The sequence below is a fragment of the Budorcas taxicolor genome, chromosome 20, assembly GCF_023091745.1.
Source record: "Budorcas taxicolor isolate Tak-1 chromosome 20, Takin1.1, whole genome shotgun sequence".
In the NCBI taxonomy this organism is placed as follows: domain Eukaryota; kingdom Metazoa; phylum Chordata; class Mammalia; order Artiodactyla; family Bovidae; genus Budorcas; species Budorcas taxicolor.
In genome coordinates, this window is record NC_068929.1 from 27,342,462 (window position 1) to 27,363,774 (window position 21,313).

At 34.1% G+C, this 21,313-nt stretch overlaps 1 protein-coding gene across 1 annotated transcript in view; it reads right to left on the minus strand.

Moving 5' to 3' along the window:
- Positions 1 to 21,313, minus strand: part of MTREX (Mtr4 exosome RNA helicase) — a 93,902-nt gene that overhangs the window by 47,264 nt on the left and 25,325 nt on the right. The window contains exons 6-16 of the mRNA XM_052658989.1: positions 18,727 to 18,901; positions 17,566 to 17,656; positions 16,222 to 16,346; positions 15,000 to 15,098; positions 14,498 to 14,600; positions 13,321 to 13,452; positions 11,669 to 11,748; positions 9,630 to 9,740; positions 7,687 to 7,788; positions 4,016 to 4,141; positions 49 to 199 (exon numbers count right to left, since the gene is read on the minus strand). Of these exons, the coding sequence (XP_052514949.1) occupies positions 49 to 199; positions 4,016 to 4,141; positions 7,687 to 7,788; positions 9,630 to 9,740; positions 11,669 to 11,748; positions 13,321 to 13,452; positions 14,498 to 14,600; positions 15,000 to 15,098; positions 16,222 to 16,346; positions 17,566 to 17,656; positions 18,727 to 18,901 (1,295 nt within the window). The remainder of the gene's footprint in view (positions 1 to 48; positions 200 to 4,015; positions 4,142 to 7,686; positions 7,789 to 9,629; positions 9,741 to 11,668; positions 11,749 to 13,320; positions 13,453 to 14,497; positions 14,601 to 14,999; positions 15,099 to 16,221; positions 16,347 to 17,565; positions 17,657 to 18,726; positions 18,902 to 21,313) is intronic.

The window sequence follows — 21,313 nt, forward strand, 5'->3', positions numbered from 1 at the left end:
TTAGCCTACCCTAGCTAAAGAAAGCTATTATAGTAATTTTATACTTACTCTCTACTACTCCTGGAATTGCTCTATAATGCTGAAACTGGTAGAAGGATTTTTCCAACATGTACTCAGGATTAATTTCTTCTACTCGTAGTAAGTTCAAAACCATGTTGTAGGTCAAATGGAAAGCACTATTTAGAGGATCAGCTGAGCCCTAAGAGAGGAAAAAACATGTTAATGCTATAGGTTTTTCAAATAAATTCACACAAACATTTTAACCTCAAACTGCTTAATAATTTAGTCTAAATTAAAGAATACTATAGAAACATACTAAGTTCCTTCTTTTAAATGACCCACACAAAGTTGTAAAGGAGTAGCTTTTTGGGAAAGTGAAGGGGGGGAAAAATCACTAAATAAGACAGTAGTAGTTAATATACTACTGGTCAAATACATTTAGCTGTCTGCCGTCTAGGCACTTGACAGGATTACACATTTTGCCCTCAGTGTGGAGGGCAAATCAGGTGTAGTGATGTATCACTTCCTGGCCAAATATTTAATTGGTGGTGTGAAAAGCTGTATTTTCCCTCCTGGCACAGTGACTGCTAGTATTCAAGACAGGGGTTTTTCTATCAGCTTGAATCCATAACCAGTAATAAGCTGAGTCTCCTTTGTAAACCTGCGATGAACAGGTTAAGAGAAACAAACCTTTCAGTTACTGAGATTTAGGTTTGTTACAGTAGCATAATCTAGCCTATGTTGACAGAGCACACTAAATTTACTTCATATAAAAATGAGCTACCTTGAAATTCTCAATTTCCTAGAATGATATAAAACTTTCTAGTATTTCCCCAAAATTTATAGGTCATTCTTTATCCACACTTTGACAATTCCTCTTTTTCTCCCTTACTGTAGCTATTACCAAAGAAGGGCCAGGCAAAATAAAACGTTTATCACAAAATAGTGTGACCTTAATTTGCAATATGGTTTATATCCAAAATACTTTCTAAAGATCTAAACTTTTCTTACAATGTTTCTTCAGGAATACTACTTTCTAAATGCAAATACTTTCTAAGATTGAAAATGATTATGTAGTTGTATAGGAGAAATGACCAACTTCTTAAAGATACATGCTAGAATACTTAGAAGTGTCACAAAATATTCATATCCCTAAATGGCATAGCAAAATATGCAGATACTCTTAAGGTATTTAGGAACTTTTAAACTGCAATCCATAAGCCAGCCTTATTGCATTCAGAATTATAAATATATGCATACAGGATTTTATGACAAGGAGTAGAACTTTCAACAGTCTCAAATGATCATATTCCTTAATTCCTGAAAAATCAAGAGCCATTTACCGTAGGGGGTTAGTAAGTCCCTAAAAACCTTAATTTGTATCCACTTTCCTAGAAAATAGAGCCAAACGGAAATGTGGAATTATATGAAAACCATATTCTTCAGAAAGAGGAATGAAAGACAACTTCCATCTACTTCGTAATCTTGCAAACAGACCAGCTTTTTATTATTTTTTTTCCTTTCTACTCTTACTACCTTTAAGAAATTTGATGCTTCAATATTATAAGAGCTTATTTCCAACCTCAAGCTCTTTTATATTCCAGCTGTTGCAGAATACACCTATCTGAATTCTCCATCACATTAAACTCAACATAGCATTGTAACCGGAAAAGGCAATGGCAACCCACTCTAGTATTCGTGCCAGGAAAATCCCATGGACGGAGGAGCCTGGTAGGCCTGCAGTCCATGGGGTCCCTGAGGGTTGGACACGACTGAGTGGACTTCACTTTCACGTTTCCCTTTCATGCATTGGAGGAGGAAACGGCAACCCACCCAGTGTTCTTGCCTGGAGAATCCCAGGGACAGGGGAGCCTGGTGGGCTGCCGCCTATGGGGTCGCAGAGTCCCAGCAGCAGCAGCAGCATTATAACACTGTATCCAGTGACCCCAGGATAACCCCAACTTATACATGATATACTGGCATAATCATTAACAGTCCCTTATTTCACTATTACAGTATTCTAATTTGGATACTAAAAATATGGCTATACAGCTTGCTCTCAGTATCCTCAGGCTCCCTATCTGAGGAGTCAATCAACTGTGGACTGAAAATACTTGGGAAAAAAATTGCAGAAAGTTACAAAAAGCAAAACTTGAATGTGCCATAGTGCACCAACAACTATCTACATTGTATTTACAGCTATTTAAATAGCATTAACACTGTAGTCCATACTATAACCTAGAGAAGATTTAAAGAAAAGGATGTATACCAGGTATACGCAAATACTATGACATTCATAAGAGACATGAACATCCCTGGATTTTGGTATTCTGGTATTGGGGAAGAGGTCCTTAAAACCAATCCCCTGAGAATACCAAGGATGACTGTAAAATATATACAGTGATTAAATACACGTAACAGAATACTATTCAGACTTAAGGAAGAAAATTCTGCAATATGCAACAACACAGATGAACTCTAAGAACATTATGCTAAATGAAATAAGCCCATCATAGAAGGACAAATCCTGCATACTTCCATTTATATGAGGCATCTAAAAAAATCAAATTCACGGACTCAAAGAGTAGAATGATAGTTGTCAGAGACTGAGAGGAGGAGTAATTGGGAAGTTACTGATTGAAGAGCACCAAGTTGCAGTGAAGTGAGATAAATGAACTTTAGAGATTTGCTATACAATAGTCAATAACAACATAATTTTACAAAATAATAGTTTATGAAGAGAGTGGATCTCATGCTAAGTGTCCTTTCCACAATAAAATTTAAACTCCTCCCTTTAATTAAAGAGAACAGAACTTTACACTTATAGGGTAACAAATCTAGAGCTGTCAAGTAAATGGAATGAAAAAAATCTGTACTAAAGAAACCAAGAAGCTGTCATTAAGATATTTCCTCCTGACTCAATTATTTTCATACACAAAATACGAGGAAAGAAAAATAGTGTTTATTATAGCCAACGAAACTTAAAAGAATAATACAAGTTTTCAGTCTTGGCCATTTTCTGTACACAAAGGACTAAAGTTAGCTACATAGATCCTAAAAATGGGTTTCCAAGTGTTAATCTTTAAAACTGAAAATAAGATACCATATGATCACTATGAATATGTACAGATAAGCTTTCCCTTCGCTCATATAAAAACAAAAAAAAAAACAAAAACAGAATTAACCTATTTTTGTTGCAGCATAGCAGGCTTCTCACAACCTTATCTCCAATTCTCTAGGCAAGTCCTAAGATACTGCCTTATGCATGTCTTTACATGTTTTGAAGCTTTAAGTAGCTAATCAGCTGGCAGTTAATTTTATATTTTTAATGCATGTTAATTAAGTTTCTTATCTTATTGACAGCATTTTCTAGGGATATGCCTAATAATTCTTTACTATATGGAAAAGGAAAAGGAAAGCAACCAGGTCAAACTTCCTTGAGAAGCTCTTCAAAACAAAACAAGTATCTTAGACAATCCAAAACACAAATATTAAACAAGCAAAATGAGGAGGTTAATTTGAAATAAAGCTTATATATTTAAATTTATTATTGGGATATTTACACACTCTTAATAGGATGAATTGGAATGGTAGATTGTAAAATTAATTTGTTAAGCTATCTGGGCTTACAAAAATATAAGAAGGTTAACTGTGCAAAATATTGATATCATCTGCCCTACTTCTGGTTCTGATAGGTAAGGAGCAATCTGTGCAGTGGAGTGGGCAGATAGACTTGTCTTATATTTGGAGGGCAAAATAAACATTTCTGCCCTCTCTGCAGACCCCCATCCCCTCCACTGTATGACTTGCTCTTTTCCTATTAGAATAGAAAGTAGGGTACAAAGTATCAGCAATTTGAGCAGGCACCCTCCTCTACCTTCTTCTAAGCCCAGATAGTTTAGTAAATTAACTCATCTACTCAGAAAGTATTTGAACTGATGCAATTAATTTTGATGTGGTCCTGAAGTATGCTTCTCAAATTCCTGGTGATGGCACAGAAGCTTAACTTGGTTACCTTAAGTAGTTGTTTTCCAATCGTTGGGCTCATCTTTTCATCTACCATAAGAATTACAATTCCTCTATCATCCATTCCCCTCCTTCCAGCACGACCAGACATCTGAATATATTCACCAGAGGAAATCTGAATGAAAATAATCAAAGTTTAGGAGAAAATCTGCTGAAAAACATATTCTTAAGATTTTTCTTATCATAAAATATACAAGCACAAGCTATACATTTGAAGAAAAGAAACAAGATTAAAAACATGAACTTTTAGGAAAGATTTACGTAAAAAGACAAAAAAGCAACACTTAAGAATAATGTTGCAAAATTTTAGCTCTGTAATGATCAAATGGCTATAAGGAAATACTGGCTAATTAACTCGTGCAAAAAATATCTTTAAGCTAGATAGTCTGGAAAACAGGAAAGTTTAAGAAAGCAAACAATGACCTCAAATCTACTAAATATCAATTCTGACTTGATCATAAATTTTCTTTAATTTCCAAATGGGATTAATATAAAAATTAACACACACATAAAGCACAATTTCTACTTTCTCAGTGTATATCCTTGGCATCCAGAAGAGTCCATTAATCATTAAGAATTACCTAAAGCAGAAAGGTTAGTAAGTCTCCCACACACAGTCTTTCAGGGTAAAAGTGAACCAACTGAACACTGGGCAAAGTTTTATCTGTAAGCGGACATACTCTTCTCCTGTGGAAAGGGTTCAGCATTTCCAGACTTTCAAAAAATGTTTGGCTCAGGAAGGGTTATGAACTATTATGCTACTAGAAGGCGTATTACTGATAGCATTAAAAACAAACCTAACAACCTGAGACCAACCTTAAAGATTAGAAAAGAACATTTCAAAATGGCAGTCTGATAAATCTCAACAGGGCTCAAGGGCATTACATTTTGACATAATCTGAAATTATGCTCTTTAGATTTCATAATTATGTTCCTGAATCATCAAGAAAAAGTCCCTTTTTAAAATTCAACTACCCTCATGACTCCATATCCTTCTCTGGGGTACACTGGAGGCCAAGGAGTATGTAAAGTAATGAAAGACTTATTTATTTTCTTGTAGCATTAATTTTATTCAAAGAACTACTTTTAAACCGATAAATTATGAAGAATTTAAAAATTTATAGTAACTTAAAATATAAAACATGGAAGACTTTATCCACTTTACCATTAAAAATTGTATTCTACATGAATCAGTCTTCTTTCAATTTAAAAAGTCACAAGTTACGTAAAGCTTTTGAACACTATGTAAAAATTTCTAAAAAGAAATGGTACTGACTCTGTATACTTACATTTCTCTTCTGTTTAGCATCCAACACACTTCAAAACAAATCAAGAAAAATGCTTTGCCTTTAGAATTCTACCATGAGATTTTTCAGTGTACTGGTGATTAGTAACTACTGCCAGATATTTCTTTAAGCAGAAAAAAATCATTAAGAACTAAAGGAACATGAAGTAAAGACAATCTCTTTAACAAGTGGTGCTGGGAAAACTGGTCAACCACTTGTAAAAGAATGAAACTAGATCACTTTCTAACACCGCACACGAAAATAAACTCAAAATGGATTAAAGATCTAAATGTAAGACCAGAAACTATAAAACTCCTAGAGGAGAACATAGGCAAAACACTCTCAGACATAAATCACAGCAGGATCCTCTATGATCCACCTCCCAGAATTCTGGAAATAAAAGCAAAAATAAACAAATGCGATCTAATTAAAATTAAAAGTTTCTGCACAACAAAGGAAAATATAAGCAAGGTGAAAAGACAGCCTTCTGAATGGGAGAAAATAATAGCAAATGAAGCAACTGACAAACAACTAATCTCAAAAATATACAAGCAACTTATGCAGCTCAATTCCAGAAAAATAAATGACCCAATCAAAAAATGGGCCAAAGAACTAAACAGACATTTCTCGAGAGAAGACATACGGATGGCTAACAAACACATGAAAAGATGCTCAACATCACTCATTATTAGAGAAATGCAAATCAAAACCACAATGAGGTACCACTTCACACCAGTCAGAATGGCTGCGATCCAAAAATCTGCAAGCAATAAATGCTGGAGAGGGCGTGGAGAAAAGGGAACCCTCCTACACTGTTGGTGGGAATGCAAACTAGCACAGCCACTATGGAGAACAGTGTGGAAATTCCTTAAAAAATTGCAAATAGAACTACCTTATGACCCAGCAATCCCACTGCTGGGCATACACACCGAGGAAACCAGAATTGAAAGAGACACATGTACCCCAAGGTTCATCGCAGCACTGTTTATAATAGCCAGGACATGGAAACAACCTAGATGTCCATCAGCAGATGAATGGATTAGAAAGCTGTGGTACATATACACAATGGAGTATTACTCAGCCATTAAAAATTCATTTGAATCAGTTCTGATGAGATGGATGAAACTGGAGCCGATTATACAGAGTGAAGTAAGCCAGAAAGAAAAACACCAATACAGTATACTAACACATACATATGGAATTTAGAAAGATGGCAATGACGACCCTGTATGCAAGACAGGAAAAAAGACACAGATGTGTATAACGGACTTTTGGACTCAGAGGGAGAGGGAGAGGGTGGGATGATTTGGGAGAATGGCATTCTAACATGTATACTATTATGTAAGAATTGAATCGCCAGTCTATGTCTGACGCAGGATACAGCATGCTTGGGGCTGGCGCATGGGGATGACCCACAGAGATGTTATGGGGAGGGAGGTGGGAGGGGGGGTTCATGTTTGGGAACGCATGTAAGAATTAAAGATTTTAAAATTAAAAAAATGAAAAACTAATAAAAAAAAAAAGAAAAAAAAAAAAGAACTAAAGGAACAGCTAATAATTTGCTCCAAATGCCACATTATATGAATTTTTGGTTTGCACTAAGTACTCAAAACTAGAAATGTCTCTTCCTCCACCTGCTTTTCACTATTGTGATGCTCCACTGACTGCCTGGTAAATACCCATCTGCTGTTTGTCGCTCAGTTTTAGGACTGCCTTCTGTATGAAGTCTTTCCTGACCCCTTATATACAAGTGACTTTTTTTGTTTTATTCTTTCTGTACGTACTTCTCAGGGTCCATAAAATAACTTCCACCTGCGCTAAGTCACTTCACAGTAGAAACTGGTTTGGTTTTGTGTTAAATTTAACATCCTCAGCACTTACCATAGTTCTAGACCCATAGTTTAAGTTTAGTAAGAAGGGGTTACTTGCCTCTGGATTAAGGATTTATTTTTACTCCGATTCACCATTTCACTCATGATCCCGACTTTTGCTTTAGAAAAGACATATGTGCAAACCTATTAAAAATCTTCATTTTAAATCTGAAGAGTAAAACAGTGAGCTACAATTGTATCCACTATAGCAAAGGTGTTTTAAATAACAAACTTTAAGAAATAAAAATTCTAGATATATTTAAAATGCATTACAACAGTCATGGCTCATTTGTACACTTATCACCAAACTCTTTCACCAAAAGTAATCTTTGACTAAAAACCAGTGATAGAATGAATTTGAAAACTTAGTGAATTATTAGCTCACATACAAATTCTTAAGTATTTAGAACTGAAAATCTCAAAGATTATGTGAGCCAAAATCATCTTAGGTGATTAACAATTGAAGCTTCAAGTTACTTCAATATATGAATTATTTTACTTACCCATCGGAAATCCTTCCCATCAAATTTTCGGGCGTTTGTAAATAAAACAGTTCTAGCTGGCATGTTAATCCCCATAGCAAAAGTCTCAGTGGCAAATAAGGCCTAAATGAATGAATAATTATACAATTAAATACATATTTTAAACTGAAAAACTAGTCTCATATTCAAATATAAATAAATCATTAATTCTTAAAATCAGTTGCTTGTGTGTGTGTGTTAGTTTCTCAGTTGTGTCCAACTCTTTGCAACCCCATGGACTGTAGGCCGCCAGGCTCCTCTGTCCATGAAATTCTCCAGGCAAGAATATTGGAGTGGGTTGCCGTTTCCTTCTCCATTAGTTGCTAATAAAACGCTACAAAAATAAGACAAACTACTCCAGGTTTATTTTAGTATTTGATACTCAAGTTATTAAATTTACATATAATTATATATATTATTATAAATTTATATTATATTTAATGCACCTTACACCCCCCCCAAATTTTTAATTCAGGGAAAACAGTCTTTAATTTCAGAGGTGGTAACTTGAAGAGACTATTACCGGCCTAATGGGCAAGGCATTACTAGGCTGTAGAGTATTTTTATAAACATATTAAGATTTCCTGGCTTCTTCCTTGATGATTCAGTGGTTTTAGAGACACCTTTCAAAATCGGCAGCACTTTCAGTTCACATTTAAGACTTTACCAACAAAAAGCATACAAAGGTATGTATAGAAATTAAGGTATGTGTACAAATTAAGTCACTGAAGTACTATTAAATAATCTAAATTGTCATCAATAGCTAACAAGATTAAAAAAAACTATGTCATCAACTCAACAGAATACTATCCAATTGTTAAAATGAATGAAGAGCAATGCATATGACAAAACTGAATAATATAGGTAATATGATCACTTTTGAATAAAAATTAAATCAAGTATTATTTGTATGTATCCCAGTAGATATTTATGGGAAGTGAAGGGCAATGGGGGTCTTTAATGTTTTACTTTATGTACAGTTACTCGATTTGACTTCTACTTAAAAGATTTGACTATACTTAAAAGATTCCTTAAAATGGACCTAAACAAAATATACAATCTATGTAAGAATATCAACAGGGCCTTACCAGGTCCCAGGTATAAATAGTGACCAATTCTTTATCTAAAATACTTCAAGTATGATCTTTTTAGGGTGAGTAAATTTCTTTTAAATATCCTATTTAGTACTAAAGTTCTCATGACAAATCTCTAATTTGAGTTTTAAACATAAAATAATTTGAGTCATATAAAGGTTTATGACAACATTTTAGAGTTGTTTTCCATTTTCAATAGTCTGTTACTGGGTACAGGTATTGACATACTATTAAAAATTAAGTTAGACTCTTTTCAATTTAAATGAGAACATCCTAAATAGCTCTTTCACAAGTCTAACTGGCAATTCTCCTTGTTTTTTCTCTAAACTAGTCCTTTTAATCTGTATAAAGGAGTTCACGTACAAAATCAACTCTAGGTGTGATAATTAAACAACACCTGGAAAATTCTACACTGTATTCAGTAATGATACCACTTCTTACCCTAAGACTAGGAAAAGAGGGACTTATCTGGTAGTAGGTACAGTGGCTAAGACTCTAGATCCAACATGCCACAACCAAGAGTTCACTTGCTGCAACTAAAAGATCCTACATGCCACAGCCAAAGATCCCTCATGTGGCAACTAAGATCCAGTGCAGCCAAATCAATAAAGACTAGAAAATGAAACAAATGACTTCCACATATAGTCCCAAATTTATGAAGCATAATACTGCACACAAAAATCAAGTTCATCACCCTAGTCATTCCATTCAACTTACTCAAAAACAAAACAATAACAAAAACAAAGTTGCCTATGAACAGTGTTCTTGATAATTTTCAAACTGCCCACAAAACACAATTTTAGGGCATAATAAATAAAAATAAAATCATACCTTTATTAATCCTTCAGAAAAGAGAATTTCTATAGTTTCTTTCAAAATAGGCAGTAAACCACCATGGTGAATACCAATCCCCCGTTTCAAGAGAGGAAGTACATTTTCAACCTACAATTGGATTAAATTATATTTTTTAAAAGATGTGAGGAAAAGAACTTTTCAAATGTGAAACTAACCAAGCAAAGGAAAGTAAGTAATCAAGAAAGAATCCTGTTAAGAGAAACATTATACAACTTTTTCAGAAAAAAGCAAAAAACCAACCCATATTCCCAGATTATTAAATACAAAACACAATGTAATTCTGCCATAGCTTTAATATAAATAAGTTTTAAATAAACTTTATAAATGCTTTGCTTCCTCACTCAAATTTTCTAGCATCACTTCATCTCCTCCTAAAAAATTAATGGTTATTAAATGGCAAAGTGTGTATCTGTGCAAAATAAACAAAAAATACTGGCCAACTCAAACCAAAAGGGAATAAATAACTATAAAGCATATTTAATATAAATATTTGGTTGTTAGTCGTGAAGTCATGTCCAACTCTTTCACAACCCCGTGGACTGTAGTCCACCAGGCTTCTCTGTCCATGGGATTTTCTAGGCAAGAATACTTGAGTGGGTTGCCATGCTCTCCTCCAGGGGGATCTTCCCAACCCAGGGATCAAACCCATGTGTCTTATGTCTCCTGCATTGGCAGGCAGGCTCTTTACTACTAGCACCTGTACTTTATCTTACATAAATTACTCTAGAGGTCCATCTCATTAACACTAATAAATGCCATTAAATTTTTTTATTAGCACAGACTTCATGGGCTAGCGTGACTCATCAGTGAAGGCTGAGATGGGCACACACATATGCCCCAAGATACCCAAGCCCTTTTCAGACAAGGACTGTTGGCCACTCCACAAAGGCATTACTTGTCCTGCAGTCCTTCTCCAAGGAAACAGACAACACACTTCACAGACGTCTCTGCCATCAATATTCTATGTTTCTAACTAATAACAAATCCAAAGGAGCTCTTCTCTCAAAATAACACCAAAAAAAGAAGTGTGCTAGAATGAGAAGGATATATAAAGACATGGCTCAGCCCTTAGATACTGTTAACTCAGCTGGAAAGAAAAATCACAGTTTAAATACCAAGAAACATGCAGTGCAGTCTTATTGTAAAGACCACACAAATCAAAGCAATCATTTGTAGGCAGAGTATGACCCTCCAATTTTTCTTTTCACGAAATAAAACTTTCACACAGCATTAGGTTGGACTAAAAAATTAGTTCTCAGGATTGGATGCACATTAGAACAAGAGTTTCTGAAAGAATCTAATAATCAGGGCACACCAGATAATTAAATCAGCAACTCTGGAGTGGCAACGAGGCATGAGTATTGAACTCCTAAGACAACTCTTACAGGCAAAAGAAAAGTGAAAGTGAAGTTGCTCAGTCGTCTCCGACTCTTTGGGACCCCATGGACTGTAGCCTGCCAGGTTCCTCTGTCCATGGGATTTTCCAGGCAAGGATACTGGAGTGGGGTGCCATTTCCTTCTCTAGGGGACCTTCCCGACTCAGGGACTGAACCCGGGTCTCCCGCACTGCAGGCAGACTCCTTACTGTATGAGCCACCAGGGAAGCCAAAAGAAAAAACCACTTTAATTAACTAAAGAAAAGGAGAAATCAAGTTGTTCACTAAACATGATTTTCATTAGGTGTACTTTATTGTATCTGCTACCCTTATGAATTAAGAAACTGACTGACTTAAAATTAGCATTTAAAAATTTTGCAGTATTAGGAACAGAAGCAGTAATTTCCAGATTATGCTAGCTTTCAGAGAAAAGTTCCTTCAAGGCAGCAAATCTTTCCTTCTGTCACCTTCTTAGAAGTTCAAAACAAAAATTAAGGTATCATTTCAGTGCACAATGCAACATATTTACTGCAGTGTGCAAATAGTGCAATATATAACACAGTAACAAAACCATGAACTTCAAAGTGAATATATACTATCTGTTAATATCCACACTCTACTTAATGACATTAAACACACCTGAGGGAGCTTTTTGTCTTCATCAGACAAGCAGTCAATTGCATTACTAAAAACTTCTTCAACCATCTTCTTTTCCTCATCTAGGAGAGAAAATTCAAGGGTATATAAATATCTAAGTGAGTTGGTGATACCAAATTTCACACACTGCAAAGAACAGATTCATGGAGAGTAAAAGTAATGACTCAGGATTTAAGACAGAAGGGAAAGCATATCAAATTTACCACATAATTAAATATAATTCACTGCCTTTGAAAACAGATCTAGCAGCTAGTCCGTGAATAAAAGCGCTTTTTTATAAAAGCAGTAACAATAACTACAATAGCTATATACATGCAATATTTAAGTGAAAAAATTGCAGGATATGGGGATTATTATTACTCACTATTGAGGAAAGTGAGACATACAGCAAATAATGAGCATTGGTATTAACTGTTAGATCAACAATTTCAAAGCCTATACTCTTAACCATTTATACTGCCTTCTTTACAGTGACTATTAAGTTAATAGCCAAAAAACACTTGTTGACTTAATCAATACAAAACCCTGCAACATTAAGCACATGCAGCACTGGTAGTGATAAAATATTTCTAAGTAGAGCAATTGACTCAGTAAAAAAGAAAAATAATATTGGCTTTAGGTGGGCATATGGGTTATCTGCCATGTTATTTTTACCCATGGATAAGTAAAAATTAGCTTTAAAATGCATGGGATTGGGACTTCCCTAGTGGTCCAGTGCTTAAGAATCCACCCAGTGAACTCAGAGCCAATGTGCTGTGGAGCAACTAAGCCTGTGCACCACGTCTACTGAAGCTGGAATGCCTAGAGCCCGTGACCCACAGCAAGAGGAGCAACTGCAGTGAGAAGCCTGCACACTCCAACTACAGAGTAGCCCCTACTCACTACAACTAGAGAAAAGTCCATGTGCAGGGAAGAAGATCCAGCGGAGCCAATTTTCAAAAATACATGGGATTAATTCTACGCCTTGATAGAGAAAACAAGAAAACTAAAATCTGATTTTGGATGACTGAAAATATTATTTACTTCTCACTGTATAGGATTAGATATGTAAGAGGCTAAAGTAAATGACAACTGGATTGGTATTCAGCATGCAGCAATTTTTGCCTAGGATATACTACTATCTAGCTGCGTGACTTTTAAGCAGTTACATTTACAGTTAATATGTGGGAATAATTAGTTGATTTGATAAAAGTTTTTCTACTTTTTTCAAAAATTATGCCACAGTTAGGTACAGGGGCAGGTCTTCCTGGTTTGGATTTCCAGAAGAATGAAACATAACAGACGATAGTCTGACCAAGAGACTAATCTTAAGTAATCAGATAGAAAACCACAGTAACCAAAGAGCTATGGCAATAAAGTATAAGAAGGTATGAGTCTAATACTTCTTGGTAGGGTTCTTTGGATTTCATGTAGAACAAATATTTTATATATAGATATATACTTATCTTCCAATAAAAGAAGAAAGGAAAAGAAATGGTAAATCGAGCCTTAAGGCTTTTACAAATGTGATAGAATTACTGCTCTAACTGTAAGGTGAGCTGCAAATCTTAGCAATACACAATTGCTGTCTTACCAGAAATATATTTACATTCACTTCCACATGGCATTAAAGCAATACTGAAATTATACAGTACCTGTGTTGAAATCTAATTTGGTCATTTGAAGTGCGTAAGCTTCACAATCTTTCTTACTAAAACTGAAAATAATTACAGGTTGAAAATTTCTTTCCATAATCATCTTCACAATCTTGAATACATTTGATGGACCTGCAAAAAAAAGTACATAAACTATGATGAAAAATTAACTCAAAATGGACCACAGACTTCATTGTAAAACTACAAAACTCATATATATGTAGGCATAAATCTTCATGATGTTGGGTAAGGCAAAGCATTCTTAAGATATGATAGCAAAAGCACAAGCAACAAAAGAAAACAAATCAGGTAACTATATTTCATCAAAATTTAAAACTTTTGTACTTCAACAGACACCAGCAATAAAGATACCCTTAACTTACAGAATGGGAGAAAATATTTACAAATCAGATATCCGATAAAGGTCTAGTATCCAGAATATATAAAAAATCCTTACTACTCAACAACAAAAAGAAAATCTAATTTTTGAATGCACCAAAAATTTGAATAGATATTTGTCATAAAATCATAAAATGGAATATTTCTTGACAATAGAAAGGAATGATGTATTGATATATGCTGAACATGGATAAACTTGATAAAAAAAAGCTAACTGAACGAAGTCAGATGCAAAAGACCACATATATCATGATTCCATTTATATGAAATGTCTACAAAAGGAAAACAGAAATAGAAACAAGATTAGTGATTACTCGAGGGTGAGGGGTAGATAAGAGATTGGGAGAAAATAAAGAATGACCATGAATGGGTATAGGGTTTCTTTCTGAGTTAATGAAAATGTTCTAGATTACGAAGTAGTTGTACAACTTTGTGACTATACTAAAACCTACTTAATTGCACCCTTAAAATATGGTGACTTCAATAGTATGTGAATTGTACTTCAATAAAAAATGTTGACTGTGATGACAGCTGCATAATTCTGTGACTGTACTAATAACCACTGAATTGCATATTTTAACAAGTCAATTGTAAAATGAACTATCTCTCAACAAATGTCACATAGAAAAAAAGACATAAATTTTTACTCATTCAATTTTATCACGTACTATCTAGACATCTATATAGCTTCCAGAGGGGGGAAAACGTTTTTTTTTTTTAATGTAATTTGAAAATACAATTTTCATGTAAAAGTTTCAAAAACAAAGTTCCAAGTTACCTTTTGTTCCTCCTTTTCGCCCCTTCTGATCTCCTTTTGCCAAATCACCAGCATCTCGAAGTACTTGCATTGCAGTATTAAAATTATCTTCTCTGAAGTCACCCTAGCATCACAAATATTTTTCTATATAACTTCAATAATACTTAATCATAATCCAAGTTTTTTTACCTCAAAACAAAGCTTCTTCAAATAATAAATAATTTAATAATAAAACTAGAAAAAGCAAAACTATAAGATATCTGAAACATGTACAGAGCCCCTTATTTTCAAGACATTTAAAAATACTGGAAAAGGAGGGGAATCTAACTCATGCATTTAAAAAAAATGAGTTTTAAATATAATTTTTGAAATAAAAATACATATACAAAGAAAATCAACAATAACTTTGGACTATAAAACTAGAAAAAAAGAAACAGACCTCTGCTCTACTTCCCTAGTTTAAAGAAAAGTGGGTATAAGCAGTTATGTGATATTCAAGATATAAGAATAATTACTCCCTTACATTTTCATCAACCACAAGGTGCAGGCCATCTCCCCCGGCTGGAAAAATATAGTGCTGTAATGGAGTAGGCCGATAATCTGTGTAAATTACATGACAAGGCTGTAAAAACAAAGGAAATTAAAATCAAGGACAAATACAAGATTGGAGTTTCCATGATTTCATACTTCAGACCTATGATGCCGTAATTAAGGAAGACTTCTATTCCCAGGGACGGAGGAGCCTGTTGGGCTGCCATCTATGGAGTTGCACAGCATCGGACACGACTGATGTGACTTAGCAGCAGCAGTATGGCAACAAAGAATGCACTGAGGTAAAATGGGACTTCTTAACCCCACAGAGACTTTTTACAGCTTTACTAAAACAAAACAGTAGGTTGATCTCTTCCAGAAGATTCACTGAGATTCTATCCTACAGGAGCAACATGGGTGTTACAAAAATACCACTAGAGAGTTAACAAATGGATAAAAGTAAATTTGTGAACCTTCTGGTATAAAGAAAAAATAAGGGCAGAAAAATAAAGAAAAATGCTTGTTATAAGGTCCTTTAATGCTCCTAAAATTGGACTAGAAAAGCAAAAAGGAAATGCAGTCAATAAAAAGTCTGCGCTTACATGAGAAAAATCAAACCACACTCTCAAGAAGTGAAGTCAAAGTTGCTCAGTCCTGTCCATTGTTTGCGACCCCACAGACTATATATATAGTCCATGGAATTCTCCAGGCCAGAAGACTATAGTGGGTAGCCTTTCCCTTCTCCAGGGGATGTTCCCAACCCAGGGATCAAACCCAGGTCTCCTGCATTGCAGGCAGATTCTTTACCAGCTGAGCCACAAGGGACGCCCACACTCTCAAGAGATGTCCAGCTTTTTTTCTGGTACTAAGGCCTTAGAGGAAATTTTCTACTATGTACTTGTGGCTCCCTGTATGAGTAGATGCAGTAGTTTACTGCAACCTGGCAAATCATCAGGATCAATCTGGGAGCTCCTAAAAGTTAAAAATTTCATGACCCAAGATCCTACTCTCAGAGATTTTGATGTACTGGGTTTGAGTTGGATTCAGAAATTCAAACGTATAAAAAAATTTAGTTGATTTTGATAAGCTTGCTTGCTTTCAAAAGTAGTTTTACATTAAAATGTCTTATTTATTCTAGGTAGCATTAGGAACAAAGTATAGGATATAGAAAGGCAAACGTAATATTTAAATATTGAAAACATCAAAGAAAATACCTGTTTATGTAAGTGGCAAATCCACTCAGCAAACTGTCGGGCATTTGGAATAGTAGCCGAAAGAAAGACATAGTGAACGTTATCAGGAAGCAAAATAATAGTTTCTTCCCATACGACACCACGCTCTGAAAAATACAAACATACCTTGGAATTCAATGTCACTTTATCATTTTCTCTCATGCTCAATTATCAGAAATGCAGATCACTTTACACAAAGATATTTTTAGCCACAGATCCTTACTGTAAACTACTTTCTAACCATGAACTGCATCTAGTAGAAAGTTAGTAGACTAGACCACCATAAACACAATGTACTCTGAAATAACGGCCTGCAAAATAAGCAGGTCCAAATTGAATCCTGTTCAGTCTAACAAGAGTCCCAGGACAATGGAAACAGTATTTCCATCTCACTTAAAGAAGCAGAAGTTATTGGCTTACAGAAGGTCACAGAAACAGATTTCAAAGAAACACTATTACTATACCACAGTGTCTTTCATCTAAATTACCCTCATGATCTCTAAAGATGAAAGAAGGATCTGACTAGAGCTGAAAGAAGGATCTGATAAACAACAAAACTATAAGTCAGTTTTATTAAAATGTAGAAAACAAACAGGAAAATCCATTTGAGGATTTTCTTCCAAATGAACAAATCAATAAAAGATTCATAATTTAAAACAAAAATAACTTTATAATTTAATCTTTTGAATTTAATAAGAGTAAAATGTTTACAAAGGGTAAATGATTTCTTAAATTGTATTATTTTTCCTATAAATACAGGTTAACTCAGTGCTTTAGCCAAATAAAAACTAAGCTTCAAGTGTGTACATATTAAACATTTAACTTTTAAATATGTTAATTTCTGCCACGTTCTACCTAAATCCCACATACACTTACTTTTCCATTATAGTAGTGCAGTAGTTCACGTAAAGAGACTTTTTTTGTTGTTGTTCATTTTTATCTCATAATTCTCATTTTTAAAATCATAAACATGCATGTCTTAGTTTTTTAAAAAAACTAAAATAAATTGATAAAAATCAAGAAAGTTAACTCTGTAGGCCAGCAGTCTGGGAAATTCTTTAATATTAGATATATTAGAGAACTCTCTATTAAAAGCAAACTAATTTTAATTTCATTTTAAAATCTGAAGTTGCATTTTCTCACCCAGAAGTTGTTACTATTCAAGAAGCTGTAACTGAATGAGGTCCAACATAAAAACTGTATCATGTTATCCACAATTTAGCTTACTACAACTCTACCCATAAGAAAGTAAGACAACTTGTTCAAAATTCCTAATTTCATTCTTAAATAACATAGCACACATCTCAGTAACACTACAAAATATACCTGAATCTCTCATGTAATGAATTTCATCAAATATGACCCAAGCAACTTCTCGCATAACTTCAGAACCTCTGTACAGCATACTTCTCAAAATCTAAAGAAGAAGTAGAAGATTTAGCAGGATTCTGACATACCAAAAACTCTCCTAACAAGAAATTTTGTATATTCTTTTTTAATAGAAACATTAAAATAATTTTAGAGAGTTACATGTCTTAAATATATAATACTCCTTTGCTAAATCCAAAATAAATTATTTCTCAAGTTAGTAATCATATATAATCCATGGAGAGAATTATTATCAACTCCATTTCCATATACCTTGAATATGAAGCTATTTCCTTATATGTAAAACACTTCACTCAAGACCTACACCTGCTAGGAAACGAAAGTAACTTAAAATCATCTTCTATCTAACACAACGAATCTCATACTGCCACCAATTTTTTCTACCTCATCTTAACAACATGAATACTTCCTAGCAACTGTTCTTCAGATTTCTGAGTTAAAGAAATTTTTCTATGGATGGAAGAAAGTTTTGAGAATGGAAAATAAACTTCCTTTGGGGATCAAGATGAATGTGAGCAATGCTTTCGGCTGACTCTAAAACCAGAAGCTAATTTATGCTCTCTAGTATAATATGTCTTTGTAGAATGCAAGGATATAATTCAAGCATGTAGAAAAGCACTTAATAAAGACAGCTAAGTGTCCAAAATATAAGGTGCTATAAGTACACGCAAAACTTAACTGTGATTATGGGAAGAAGCTAAACATAACTGGGCATTTTTTAAAAAGTTATTTATCTGTTTGTATCAACACTCAGATGCAAAAGAAAAAAAAAATCATAAAGAAGGTGTCACAACTTATTCAAAGGTACGTACTCCAATCATTGAAACTATATAAAACAATCAAACTATTATCATGTCACTGACAATATCCTTTAAAAATACTTTATGCAACTTTATTATATGATGACAGAAATAATGGAAATTTACAACTAAATTGAAACAATTTAAGATAAACTCTACTACCCCTTTCAAGTAAATCTACTCAAAAAGTATTGCCCTTTTATCTGTATAGAGCAAGTAATAAAACAGCTGTTTTAACTGATGAATCACATTAATTAAGTTAAAAAGGAAAAATTAGATGAGACATCATATAAATTACCTCTGTGGTCATAACAAGACAGGATGCTGTAGGATTAATAGTAACATCTCCAGTCATCAGACCAACATCTTGAAATTCTTCATACATTTCACGGTATTTCTGGTTACTCAGGGCCTTAATTGGGCTAGTAAATATTACACGTTGTTTTTCCCTTAGCGCCAATGCAATGGCATATCTAAAAAAGTGAAAATAAGAAGAATAAACTGTTTACAAAAAACTCGTTAGAAGTATGTGATTTTATTATATTAATATATAAATTGTGTCCAAATTTTTCCTTATCTAAAGACTTTGTAAAATATTAATGTCTTATTTTATTCACTTTCAACAAACTATAATAATAATCATGACAAATCTGAAGAACAGTGATCTAAATGAACAAAAACATTTTAAACTCTGGTGTCTCGGAGTTAATGTAACTTAATTACTAATATCAATGAATTACTAATAGCTACCCTATTTCTTAGAAGCAAAATACCTTTGGCTCTGTAGATGGACCTCTAAAAGTTTACAGAGCCTCTGCCTGTCAGTTTTTACATAAAGACTATAAATACTTAATAAACATTGGAAAATGAGTTGTTTTTGAGTTTCACAAATAAGTTAATCATATATATTCACTTTGCACTTGTATTAGTTATCAACTATGTCCTTGACTGGAAATTATAGCAAGTTCCAATAGTTCTTTCATAAAGATTAATGCACTACAAGATAGTTTTTCAAAGAAAATTCAATTGAGTTAAATATTTAAATACACACCATGAAATCAGGACTAAACTTAGTACTGTGGTATATCTTCCTTATTTAAGATACAGTTCCTACCAACAATAGGCTTATGACCGATTTCTGGAAATAAAAACAATGTTCATCCCAATCATGCCCCCAAAGAGTAAAATAATTAAAAAATCAAAAGTTGTCCAAACATGGTAAAATATGAATAGTAAGAAATATACATCAAAGAGAAAAGAATATACAGATGCTGTAAAAAACGAGAAGACATAAAAAGAAACAGGAAAGTGTGATCAACATTTAAGGAAAAGAAGCAGTCATGAGAAACTGAGTGGGCCCAGATGTTGGACTTAGCAAACAAAGACTTCAAAGAAGCTGTAAAAGACATGTCCAAAAAATGTAAGGAAACCATATTCTAAGAATTAAAGGACATAGGACAGTGATTCAAAGGGGCAATCTCGATAGAGAATTGAAACTATAACAACAAAACCAAATGAAAACTTTACAGATGAAAAGTAAAATAATGTACAAGAATGAAATGAAAAATCCACTAGATGGCTCAAGAACAGATATGAGAAGGCAGAAGAAAGTATTGTAAATATGAAGATAAATCAATAGAAATTATCAAAACTAAAGAAAGAAATAGAAGAAAAATAGACAGACATTCAAAGATTAGTGGGACAACCTCAAGTGTTCCAATGTACGTATGTGTGTGCCCTCAGTCGAGTCTGACTCTTTATGGCCCCATGGACTATAGCCTGCCAGCATCCTCTGCCCATGGAATTTTCCAGGCAAAAATACTTGAGTGGGCTGTCATTTCCTATTCCAGGGGATCATCCCAACCCAGGGGTCAAACCCACGTCTCTGTGTCTCCTGCACTGTCAGGCAGAGTCTTTACCACTAGCGCCACCTGGGAAGCCCCGTGTGTTTCAACAGGGGTACCAAACTGAGAAAGAGACAAAACAAACATTTTAAAAAAAAATAATAAAAAAACTTCTAAACTTGTTTTTTAAAAAATATTAATCTATAGGTCCAACGAACACAATGAACCCAAGCAGGAAAAACTTTGGAATCACATCTAGAAACAAACTGCTGACTGACAAAGAGAAAAAGAAAGTCTTCAAAGCAACAAAAGAAAAACAACTCAAAACATACAAGAGACCACCACCATAATTAAAGCTTACTTCTGATGGGAAAAAATGGAGTAGAATGAAACAATGTCAGTAGAATGACTATCCAATATTCAAAGGAAAAAAATTGTCAGTCAAGAACCATATATTCAGTGGCATTATCCTTTCAAAAATAAAAGCAAAACAAAGACATTTTCAAATAAAAATGGAGGGAATTCACTGCTAAAACATCAACCATACAAGAAATATGCTTAAAAAATTCTTTAAACAGAATCCAGAGAAAAGAATAGAGCTTAAAATAATAAATATGTGGGTAAATGTAGGACTTTACACACTTCTCTTTTATTCAATTAGTATTTTTTAGAACATAAAAAATTATTTAAAGCAAAAACATTATTTTAACATTGTATTATACTGGATTTATAGCAGGTAGCACAGTGGCAAAGAATCCACCTGCAATATAGGAGACACAAGTTAGATCCCTAGGTTGAGAAGATCCCTGGGCAGGAAATGGCACCTACTCCAGTACCCTTGACTGGAAAGATCCCATGGACAGAGGAGCCTAGTGGGCTACAGTCCATGGGGTTGCGAGCTGGACATGACTGAGTGAGCACACGTACACACAGCATATATAGCTGAAATATATAGGTAGCAAAAATAGCACATGAAAGAATAAGGCTATCAATATTTTACAGAGACTGTGGCTGTGAGAATAATCACTAAACATGTAATTC